General features: G+C 43.4%; 1 protein-coding gene across 1 annotated transcript in view; it reads left to right on the plus strand.

Annotated features, from left to right (window-relative positions):
* Positions 1–8,826: 8,826 nt before the first annotated feature.
* Positions 8,827–12,467, plus strand: part of LIAT1 (ligand of ATE1) — a 34,224-nt gene continuing 30,583 nt past the window's right edge. The window contains exon 1 of the mRNA XM_078679868.1: positions 8,827–9,688. Coding sequence (XP_078535994.1) covers positions 9,493–9,688 — 196 coding nt within the window. The 5' untranslated portion in view covers positions 8,827–9,492. The remainder of the gene's footprint in view (positions 9,689–12,467) is intronic.

The following is a 12,467-nucleotide window of genomic DNA, read 5'->3' on the forward strand; positions in this document are numbered from 1 at the left end:
GCTTCATAATTCTCAACTGTGTCTCTATGTCATTGTACATTGCTGAAGTGTCTTTTCCCACTTATTTGCTACAAATGTGGTTGCACTATCTCCCTTTTCTCTTACTACAGGTACAATGTGACCTACTACCACAAAACGAATCAGGTTACAAATTTACCTTTTCCTTTCTTTCACTTAATCACTTTATGGTCCTGAGGAAAGCCGACTGACCAACGGCAGATAAGGCTGAAACATGTCGACCACTTTTAACCTCACAAGATTAGTGCGCTAGAATTCCTAAATAATTCCATAGCGACACGCCTTAACCTTCTACCCGAATCCAGAAATATTAAAGTTGAACCTCTGGCTGTCCGGGTATTTTAGAACACCTTTATAGCACTATTTCACTTATTCACCATCACTACTGTTTTAACCAATGGTACAACCTCCTGGCGGAGGGTGCAAACAAAAACTGACCCAAGGATTACGCACGGACACGTGTTACAAGAAGCGGGGACACATCATATACCGCTACACGACTCTGAAAAAACACGTGTATGAGGGTCTTTTATTTGGGAGACACCTACTGATCCACCTGCAGACCTTGGTTATGCAGGACCAGTGATCCTTTCCACATTGATCTATAAGTACTCATCATTGGGCCAATCTACAGTAATTTTACATTCTGTCCACAAATTTGCAGGAACAATAATGTCAAATAAACCATCTAAATCTTTTAACAACACTTTAGAAACTTTTACATACCTTTCGACTTGCCTGTACCACTCAACAGGTTTCTCTCTAAGTTTTGGGAAATCATTTGTAAATTACAAAATATCCTGTCGGGACCATGGGACATGTACATACCCTCCTCCTGGCACTTCTCTCATGGGACACAATCTTTCTACATTTTCTGGTTCCTTTAATAAATATTCAGATGTACTGCGATTTGCCTGAGCTTCCTCTTTTTTCTTTGTCCATCTAGCCTTTCATCTGTCTAAACACCCCATTTTTGTAACAATGACAACAATTCTTTTATTTGCAATTTTCGTCCTGATACATTCATGTTTTCTATATCTTTGTCAGAAAATTCAGCTCGATAAGGTTTCTGTAACACTTTAGATTTACCAATGTCAATTCCCATATCTGAGGCCAAACTCATTAACTTTTCATGAAATGTTTTTGTATTTCGAGTAATGCTTCTATATATGAATAACATCTCTTCATCATTGAATGTGTTCAACCTTTCTAGTCCCACATTTCCAGCAATCATTTCCTCTAATTCGACTCTTAATTGAAAAATGTCTAACACTTTTGGCTGTGATTTCGGCATTTCTATGTCTCGGGTCCACCTCTCTATTTCTTCTGGGGTTACTACTCTGGCACTTCTTGTTCCTGTGCATGTTTCCATTTGTACTTCTCTAGAGTTTCCAGAAGTGTTTTTCCTGATCGAACCACCCACAGGTTCCCTTATAGGTAAATCTATCAGGGAAATCACTGACTCACACTTACTTGCTTGGTCATCAACTATTAAAGTTTCCTTTCTAGGTTGCACTACAGGTGTAGTCAAAACAGGAGTTTTAGGACAGGTTTGTTTTTCTCCACACAAAGGAATGACGGGACCTATAGTTACAGGTATTGTAACTTCAGGACTAGTATTCAATTGGGTAATTTTCTGAATTAACTCACTTCTCTGTTTATTTTTTGCCTCTCTTTCCCTTTCCTGTAATACTTTTTCTAATGAGGTTTCATGTACAACTTGCGGAACCAAAGGTGGTTTCAAGAACGTGGCACTTGGGTTAACGCTAGCTGTCTCTTCATGGTAAGGTGGCAGATTTTTCATTAATAAATCCTCAAGGTAATCATCTTCTGAGTCGCCACTAGTCATCAAATTTCTCGTTTTCTCTGTGCTCTTGCTTGCTGATGGCTCTTCTAGGGTTAATACAGGATACAACCCTTCCACTAACATGGACTGTCTCCATCTTTTCATTTGCTAAGCTCTCGTCTCTTTTGGAAATCTGGGATAGAATGTACTCCAATTCCTGTCACTTCTGGGCCTATCTAGCTCGAAAGCCTCTGTTTCCCATTCTTCTAATGCTTCATACTGCGTTAATCTTGGTCTGGGATCTAACTCATTCATGCATGATCTCAAATTATACAAAATCCTACCATTAAAGGTACCATTTTCTGGAAATGTTAAAATACCGTCTTCCTTAGTATACTCCATCCAATTCTCTAACCACACACAAGTGTGGTAGCCCCTTTCTACCATCATGTATGATGCAGGCATATTCGGTGGTGGAATTATAATCCCTTCTCTGGTCTTAATGTTTTTATCCTTTTTGAAATAATTCTTTATTTTCTTAAAAAGCGACATTGTTCTCTTTTCTCCGTACATGATATAGGGTCTTCCTCTAATCTGTTGCTCTCTAGCAAATCATAAATATTTTCTATCAGGACGATTCCCTATAACTGCTGGATCTAGATGCCACATATAATTTAAACCAACAATTTTATTTGCAGTTATACTTAATTGTTTACTTAAATCTTTTCCCTTCCGCTTATGCTTCACACAAGCATTAGAGAACTTGTTAGTCCTTTCTAGGTGATATAAGGCCAAAGTTTCACCAGCGAACCCCTTTGCTATCATTTAGTCATACATTTATACAGAAATCCCTAATTAGTGTTTCAAGTTCTACCTAACTTTACACACTTGTTCATCTAAGCAAGTGACCTCATCGCAGTTTGGCTTCCACTTTCCACCCGCTCGCTATTCCATGCCCCCGGGGTTTCCAGACAAACACTTAACAATACGAACAGGGTTTTGGTTAATACATAAAATCAATACAAAATCAATAATCGATAATCAATAATCAATACTCTACTAACTACCTATCTTGACTAAACCCTAACCACTTCTCTGCTACCAAAGAAATACTGATGGTGCGCGGAGTTACCTGCTCAATTACCATACTCACTTGGGCCCATATACATACACACTTTGAACAGGTAATCCGGCTTTTACTAATTTACCAATCAGGATTTAATTTTACTTTAGGACTTGCACCTATACACATTTGACTTACCAATCCTTGTCACCTGTATTTAAGTCCTAAGGGATCAAGAGTGTTGGATTAATCGGTAGAAAATTAACATTTACCTTCATAAAATAACCAAAGACTCTGGAATAGTTTAAACACTTTATCTATGCAAAGTCTTAAATGTCAGAGGCCATACAGAAGGAATTAAAGCCTTTTCAATTAGGAAAATAATGATTAAATCAATGATATGTAAAAATATTCCGAGACTTCTTTTAGGCATTGAAAAGTAGGGAGAGTGTGAAAGGGAAACAAAACAATGACATGCCCACACAGATTTATATTTGCCTAGAATGGTGTGAAGACCACCCCTGGCCACGGGCTGGGACAAAGGCAACAGGACTCCCGATAGCTCAGGTGCCAACAGGGTAAACAGGTGACCAGAACCAAGACAGGTGTGGACCAATATGGATTCAGGACAGGACTGATGCAGGTCAGGATAGGTACCCTCAGCTAAAGTGCAATGCCAGTGTCACACCCCTCTCTGCAGCTAACAGTCGGACCCCGATTGGGTTATCGATTCTTCTCCCTCAGAACCCCGATTGGGTTATCGATTCTTCTGACAGAGTGCTCCGCCAGCACCTCTGCTCTTGATCTCCTAATGAGTGCGTTGGGTCAGTGACAGGTCAGCTATTTGGACAAGTCGGACAATCTAACTAGCTAAGCCTACCTTAGTTATACCATTATAGAAAAAGGGGGTAACCCAAAATAGTCAAAAAGGACCTGGGTATATGTCGTTATAGAGAACAAATGGTCCTAGACTAGCGTTTATATTAGTTCACAAGCAAAACAAAGCTCGAGGGGTATATGTATATACCAATCATAAGATTATGCGGCACCAACAGTATATACATAAAGAGAATAGTTTAAATCACAAAGCCACTAAGATATTGATTGATGACATAGTTTAATCAATCAATCGAAGTTTTTTCAAAAAGCAAGACATACAATGTTACATCACATGGTTATCATCATCAGACAAGAAAAGGTGTGTGAAGATTCAGTGCTCATGTGGAAAGAGGATAGAGGAATACGGAAGGATGGAAACAGTGATAGTTTTAAAAGCAATTTTGTACATGAGATCCAATGTAATTCAGAATCCGGTCTCTCATTAGTTGTGGCCTACCCCTACAGGAACGATATAAAATGAAGCATAGTACGCTGTTACTTTCACAGTGTCATGTTTACTATTTTCAAAGTTCGTGAATCTGGGGGAGGATGTAGGACTTAATGGGGGCGTCCACGTTTCGACCCAAGTGCTATGCGGTAAGTTGTGTCCTCAGCTGCGGGTCTTCTTCAAGACAGGGGTGGGGGGTATCCTCATTGCGGGGATCAATTCATGGGCTTTTGGGTGAGGATATCATCAATCTGTTGGTAAAAATAACCAGACGCTCCGAGGTTAGTAGTGTCCGTTTGTCTCCTATTAATCAGGCACGGGCAGTAGTCTGTGTAAGCTTAGCAAATCCTAAATTCACTGCCGTCCGCGAGCCGCATCCGTCAGTCTCGCTGCCCAAGGGAGACTCTATATACATATACCCCTCAAGCTTTGTTTTGCTTGTGAACTCATATAAACGCTAGTCTAGGACCATTTGTTACCTTAGTTATACCATTTTCCAGGGCAATGTAGCACCCCCCCCAATGTTGCGAATTCGTGTATTCCCTCAATTTGATTGGTCAAAAGGCGAGGAGAGGTCATCACACCATACCAGTATGAGATCATTTTCATTAATTAAAAATGATTTTGATCCCGCCCATAATTTACTTTCCCATGAATTTTATCCCACCCAGCATTATTGTAGCAAAAGATATACAATTTTATAACATTTGTATTTTCTTCTTCCTCTGGAGAGTTCATAAGATGAACTTCCCAGGCGCATCTCGGGCAAGACTGTGGTTGGCAGGGTTTCAATGTCATGGCTTGTGGACTCTTGAGAATCTGGCTCATGCGCAGTCTCTGGATTCAAGATGGCTTTACAATATACTTCCCAGGCCCAAACACGAGCTACTAGCAAAGTCAAAGAAAAACTATTTTAGAACAAAGAATAAATGTATGCACTGTATACCACTTATCTCTACTCTATTCCCATTACTTTATTTTAACTATAGCATTTATGGTTAAGCATAACAAACACAGTTTAGTGAAAGCAGCAGCAGGTGCATTAGTATGTGAAACATGAAGCGACCATCTTTAATACTAGTGCGCAGCTGCAAAGAATTCCCTCCAAAGCAGGAAGGATGTCACACTACCTGAGTGTGGCAGACGCATGTGCAGTGAAATTCCCACGTTTTGGCGGCCATTTTAATGCATTTGAGTTACTGTTAGTAAAAGCACATATGCAAGCTTCCCCAGCTTACTACGTATGTTGTGTAATGCAATTGTTAGTAAGATAAACAAGTTGATTAATACATTACGTATTATTTCGAGAGGGTTGAGTCCGAGCAAGTCTCTTTACGTGCAAAACCTTGCTTCATCAGGCTGCGCATAAAAGTGACACAACCCCAATGCAAAACCTTAGTAAATCTGGGCCTCAATCTCTTCTTGTTTCAAACTCACATTTCTTTGACTAGCTAAGCAGATGATGCTGTTGAAAACGATGCAACACTTGAAGTACATGATCACAGTGCTCAATTGACTTAGAATACATCAATACATTGTGCAGATATACTGCTTCAAGACATCAGCAAGGATATTTTCCGTAAATCGACGGAAAACGTCTGAAGCATTACAGATATTGAATGTCATTAGGTGGTATTCAGTTTGCCCTAACTCCCCTTACAAGAGAGGGCTCCAGCATTTCCTGAAGGCTTTTGTGGGCAAACTGGACAGTTACAAATGAAATGAGGATTGACCACAATATAAACATTTACTTAATCTTTCTTTCTGAGGCTGATAAGTGTGCACCAGTTGAACCAACCTGCTCCGGCTCTTCAGCTGCAGTAATGCCACCATCCCCAGAAGGAGGAGGCACAGACTAAGGACAATTTCCAGATGTTTGATTTCAGACCTTTCTTCTCTCCGGCTTGCTTTCCTGAAGTTGTTGTTCAAAAAGAGAGACGAAATCGATTAACTCATTGAGTGTGGTGGATTGTTGCATTCAAATTTGTTTGTCTTTAATTTCTTGCTTCAAGCCCCTCTGGAACAGGATGATTATGGTTCTCTCGACCCATATTGTTTCTGCAGTTAGTTGTTTAAACCAAGTTACATAGGCCAATACATCGGTATTCCCTTACTAGATGTCTCAAATTGCTTCCTCTGCAGATAATCTGGTTCCTGAAACATTTGCTTGAAGGTCTTTAGGAAGGTTACCTAGCTAATAAGACTAGGATCGTAGAATGTCACTACAAGAGTAGCCCAAGATAAGGGGTTCATGCAAAATCCTTCCATTGATTGTGGGAAAATATATCTAGGCAAAAGGCAAAGTTTACAGTTAATGAGTCCAAAAATTGTTTTCGTTTAGTCGGATCTCCCAAAAAATTGGGTACTCCAGCTGTGGCTATAGGCAAATCTAACGATCTGGCTGCTAATGGTTGGTCCGTTAATGGCATTCTCTTCTCATAATTGTTGCAACTCTTGACCTTTCTGCTGAAGAGTTTGCACCAGTCCTTGAGATGTATTCAAATGCTGGACTGAGCTAGGATCCATGTGTGACTTGGAGAACAAATGTTTTTTGGCAGCACAAACGGTCAAAAGCTGGACTCTGAGGCTGAGGTGTCTCTTGGTTGTCTGAAGAAAGGATGGCCTTTTACTGTTGCTATAATGGCTCTTCCTCAATGGACAAGTGAGGAAAACAGTTGGTCCAAAGAAGGAGCCGCCAAACCAAAGAGAAAAAAATCAGCAAAAGAAAACAGTGAGTCATGATGGAAGATCTGGAAGCTGGAACTGATATACAGATGCAAAGGCTAGACTGAAGTCAAGAGTGGTGGATTCAGAAAGATCAGAAGTACCAAAAGTAGAACGAATTACTAGAATACTGGAACAAGAAAATAGCAACCATGAATGTGACGAAAAAGGAACTTCCTGAAAGTGTTGTGTCTCAACTCTCCTGGAGCTCAACTGGGAATATATAGCCTGGCAAAAAGGAAATTATGTAATCTATGCCTGCCATCATGGATTGGGAACCCCAATGTTGTTATTTAACAGGCGCCGTCCTGGATTGGGGGACGAATGTTCTGAAAATAACTAGAATTTTCTAAAAATGTGTTAAATATGTATTTTATGTCATAAAGCATAGCTCCAAAACGTGCTGCACTGTATTCACATAACGCTCACCAGGCAGCAGGTGTGGTCTGGGCGGGGATCCTCTAATGTCAGACGTGCAGGGAGATGGAGTTGCATGTCTAGGAGTCCTGTGCACTGGCTGTGCAGGACCAAGAACCTCAGAGTACCTTTGGAGAACTGCAACCCAGCTATGAGGAGGACAGAATGACTGGTAGTAAGCGCAACCAGCTTACCAGCAGCCAGGGTCAGATTGGGAAGATAGGCAGTTGGGTTTTGGGCCGGTGTCTTAGGGTGGCCTGTGGGCTGATTTTTTTAGGGTCTCTGTTAACTGGCCCACGGCATGCTGGGGCATGTCCTTTGCTTCATTCCTCCCCTGACAGGCCATCTCACTTCAGGCATGATGGGTGGGTGGGGGAGAAGGGGAGTCTGAGATGTGACCTTGCCGGGCCAGGTGCTGCTCTGGCAGTTGGGCCATTCTTTGGGGCACGCCCTTCCCAGAAGCAGTGTCTTTCCCTCTGACACCTCTGCACCTCCTAACCACTTTCCCCTCTACTTGGCCATTACATTCAGGGCATGGTGGGAGTTATGCAGGACCTGTTGAGGTGGAGGGAGTGCAGGTGATTTTGTGACCATTGGGTCATCTTCAACTCAGCTCCCTGAAGTTGCAGGCGCAATGTTCGCTTTAAATTTTTATCTCTGGGTGAGGCAATGCCAGAGATCCGTGCACTGCAGCCAATGCTACGACCACCAGTCATGTGAGGGCAGCACGCAAGTATCTAAATCTGTGGAAACTACCACTCAAAACTTTTGTTTTCAATGAGAATGAAAACAAGTGCACTTCACACATATAGCTGTATTTAACAGGGTCTATAGACAGTTTTGAAATGTGGATACAGATCATCATGAGATGATTTGTTTACTCTAGTTCCACCCAGACCCCTATCCCCTATTGACAAGATAGATGGGGGCATAGAAGAGACAGCGAGAAATTTGAGAAATATTTGGCCTGAGAGTGTGTGTATGTGGCACAAGACTGTAGGAAAAGGTGAGTGACAGAGAGTGTGAGAAAAAGTTTGTCAGTGTCTATGTATTCAATGGAAATATAGCAATGGCACATTGGCTGCTATAAAAAAAAGCTGACCAACAATACCAAGGAACACTAGAATTTTGCAGCAGGGAAAAGCACCAAAATATGCAGCAGGTTGATTAAATTATGCAGCAAGAATTGGCAAATGATGTGGGATAATACAGCACATTTTTTTTTATTGTGTCACAATTATTTTATAATTTTGTTATACATGGCAATGATTTCACCTCATTAGTTACAGTTTCCCTACCAAATACAGAAATAAGCAGCCATTACATTTAGCATGTTTCGCAAATTCCCTTTCAATGGGGAGGACCGTGTCGCTTGCAGCACACAATCGGTGAGTAATGCCATTTTTTCACCTGAACTACTTTTTTCGATCGGACCGCGGATGAGTTCAAAGGAGTAGGTTTGTGTAATGTCGCCATGGCAACCCCAAGCGTCTACAGCACGCGGTGCGTGATTGAGAGGGAGACCGCGAGCGCGCGAAGCCTCTCGCGCAGGGAGAGGAGAGGAGCTGCTCCGCGGGGCCGCAGGAAGAGACCGCCCGGGCATGGAGACGGGACGGACGCGTAGTTGCCGGGTCCCTGCTCCCCTCGCCATCTTAATCCCGACACTCTCCCTCGGACAATGCCTGTAGCTCGTCACTGCGCCGCTGGCTGTTCAAGGGCTGCTACATGGCCCCTACTGCGCTCCCTGCCTTAAGCCTGCCCCGGACCCTCCTCTGCCACACTGCGCTCCCCGTCACCGCGGCCTCCCGGCTGCTCCCGCCGTGTTCTGCTGTATGTTTGCCTTTGGGGGGCGCTTTCAGGGCTGCTGCCAGGGGCCTGACCCCCTCGGGCTGTCCCCGGGGGTATCGGGCAGATCCTGGGCGCCTAGAGCCAGGAGAGGCGCTACTGATGGGGTGGGGGTGCGGCCGGGGAGCCCCCTTCCTGGCGGCAGGTGCGTTTTGGGGATCACTGGGGCTTTATGATTGCACCATCACCAAACGTTCACTGACACCGAGCGATAGAGGTAACGGTTTGTCCGAATCAGCCTGAACTTCTGAATGCAGTGAACCGGCCAGAGCAGACAGGGCGCATCGGGTTTGAACCGACGCTCCTCGACAGATGGCTGTGCCCGGGGGTCTGGCATGTATGGAAGAGACCCAGGAGGGAGTGAAGGTGAAGACTGGGAGCAGGCAGCACTCCAAGACCGCTTCCGCGGAGAAGAAGAAGCACAGGAAGAAGGACAAGCAGGCAAAGACAGGCGTCGACTCCAAGAAGCGCAGCCACTCGTCCAGCACCCCCACGTCTGACGAGACAGGTGGGTGTCCCCCTGGTTTATATGCAAACCTTTGTATGTTAGGCTTGGGACGCTCCCCAACCCTTCTCTTGCCCCACCACCCCGAATCGTCACGCTACTCCTTTCTGTGGGCTCTTGAGTGTGATACAGCTCCTCGCAGGGGTAAGTGCTGTAAAAGTGTAATTACAGTACCAAAAACTTGCCCATACTCCATAAACGCCACATTCTGATATGGATGATAGGTTTAGGCGTCAGTGGTCGTGTTCGGTTACTAAGGATTTTCACGTGTTTTGTTCCTACAAGAAACCTATAATCTAATTAGTTACCCAGCATTTCTAACATTATTAAATTGTGCTTCTTATACAGATTTTTTTCGATAACTGAGCACTGAATCATTCCTAGGCAACCGTCCTCGGCAAGATAAGGCCAATGATCAGAGGCTGAGGACGGACGAGAGACCAGTACTTTAAATGGAAATACAGAAGTGCTTCTCCCATCTGGTCAGAGTGCCCATTTGCTCCTGAGAAGTGCTAGTACCTTCCCATTAAATGTATTGCAGCAGAGTTGAAAAGTGTTGGTACTAGTCTACCTTCCCAAAATAAAGAAGAGCAAGTACTCACTACTGGACAGTCCCTATTAATTTAAAGCACTGTCTGCAAGAGAGGAATCCTACAGATGTGGTAAAGGGCTCTGATGTGTGACAGAGGTCCCAGAGAGAGAGAGAGGACTGACCACTGTATGGAATCAACATGAATTTACTTTAACATGCACTCTTCCAAGTAAACAGGTGTTTGTCTTAGGCTTTTTGAGGAATGGGCATAGTGGGCAATTGGCAAAGCCCACCCCCACCCCCCGTTAGATCATTAGGATAGTCGAATTTCTTGCCTTAAACATGTTGATCTTAAAAAAATACTTCTTCTAATTTGACACTCCGGCATGCTAAACATAAACTTAGGGCCAGATGTACTAATGGCTTGTGCCAGGGTAAACTAAAAAATGAGTCGCAAAGCAGTACAGACCTGTGTAGGGGTATTTTTCTTTCTCCCGCAAAAAATGCCCTTTTCACAGCGCAAATAGCGTTTTGTGCTGTTTTGCTTCAAGGGAGCGTAACTTGGGTGTCACTTAGATTAGCACAAGCATCCATAGTTTTTGACGTAAAGTTTGATCTACTAAGCTGGCCAGACAGAGGTTAGCATAAACAAATAACACTTCCTTGAAGCCGGTACTAGTATAGAAAATGTTGAAATTTCTCAAAACATTCAACACATTGCATGTTCACTGTAGACCACACATATAGGCCCATATTTGTCATAGTTTTGCGTCACTCAAGGGTAATACAATACTAAAGTCAGATTTATCAATCCAAACAAGGCCTTCCTGTATGGCTTGATATATATGGCGTAACCCAGGGCAACACAAATCGCCTTGCATTACTCTGCCCGGGGGAGGGGGGGAGGGGGGCGTTTCATGGGTGGAGCCTGGGTGTTCCCACGCATCCACTCAATGGATTTTGGTGTATTCCCAGATTTGCAATTATTGGTATATCTGGGAATGTGCAAAATGCTACACCTCCCCAGGGTAGGCATAACGAGGAGAAAGGTCTTTATTTCTTCTCATTTTTAGGTCGAGGAGTGAAGACCTCTAGTATATACTTATATGTGTATGTACTTTGTGGGCTCTGGAAAGCAACCCTAGGACTTGTCTGCTTCTAGGCACTTTTTTTTTCTGTTCAACTGCCTCTGTTTAACTCTTGATAGAAAACGACCAGTAGAGAGGTCAGTAAAATACCAGAATTGCTTTCTGCTGAGGGACTTTCTTTTTTTATGTGTCTGGCAACTGTCTCTATTTAACTTTCTTGATAGAAAACGACCAGCGGAGGTCAGTTAAATACCAGAATCACTTTAGCTTTCTCTAGATTCCCGTCCATAGAAATTGTCTTCCACAATCACCCTAGACAATAATGTTTTTTTCCAAGTCTTCTATTTTCATTGATATGACCACCGAAGGCCCTGATTTTTTTTAACCGTGGCGGCAATTACGCCGCAGTGCGGCGGATTAGCGCAGTGGGCGGGGCCGCGTAGGCCAACGGACGTGCGCAGCACTACGAAGGTAGTGTGCGCGACTGCCGTTGGCCGACGCCAGCAGCGAAGGGGTTAATTAAAAACAGAGCTTTGAACTATACCATTTCCCACTGAAAGGCAATATTTCTCTCCATGTGTTCCCATACCTGGTGTATCACGCAGTTTGGTGCTTACTTTCCCTCCATCTTAAAGAACAGTAAATGTTTCAGCAACCCGGCTAATGTGTTGCATAGCTAAATACATATACGGTCCCAAAGGCGAGACCGATTGCATTGCAAATGCTTGTTTTTTTCTTCTTTTTACTTGTGCTAGGTAGAAAAAGGAAAATGCCTCTGAGGATTGTTTTTGTGCAGGAAGGTGTCCTTACTGCACAAAAACAATCCTGCCTACGAATCAGACACCCTTGCACCATGACACAAGGGTACCTGTGTTGGCGCAAGGCAGCACATTGTGCGCCAGTGCAAGGTTAAGACCGAAATGCACAGTATAATGTTAAATACAGCTTATTCCAGCCCGTTCATGCAGTGCAGTAATGTGACTTGCTGCATTGCGCCGCGTGAAAGTATGATACATTTGGCCCATAATGTGTAAATTGTTTAAGAATTCCTTTAGGTAAATAATTTTGTACTGCAAGGGTATGCTTCTTGATCCAATTCTAGACTGCACAGCTCGGCACCATGGTGCAAAGGTTGTGTGTGGCTTTAGTCAGCCTGTTTGTG

The sequence above is a fragment of the Lissotriton helveticus genome, chromosome 3_1 (genome assembly GCF_964261635.1).
Source record: "Lissotriton helveticus chromosome 3_1, aLisHel1.1, whole genome shotgun sequence".
NCBI lineage: Eukaryota > Metazoa > Chordata > Amphibia > Caudata > Salamandridae > Lissotriton > Lissotriton helveticus.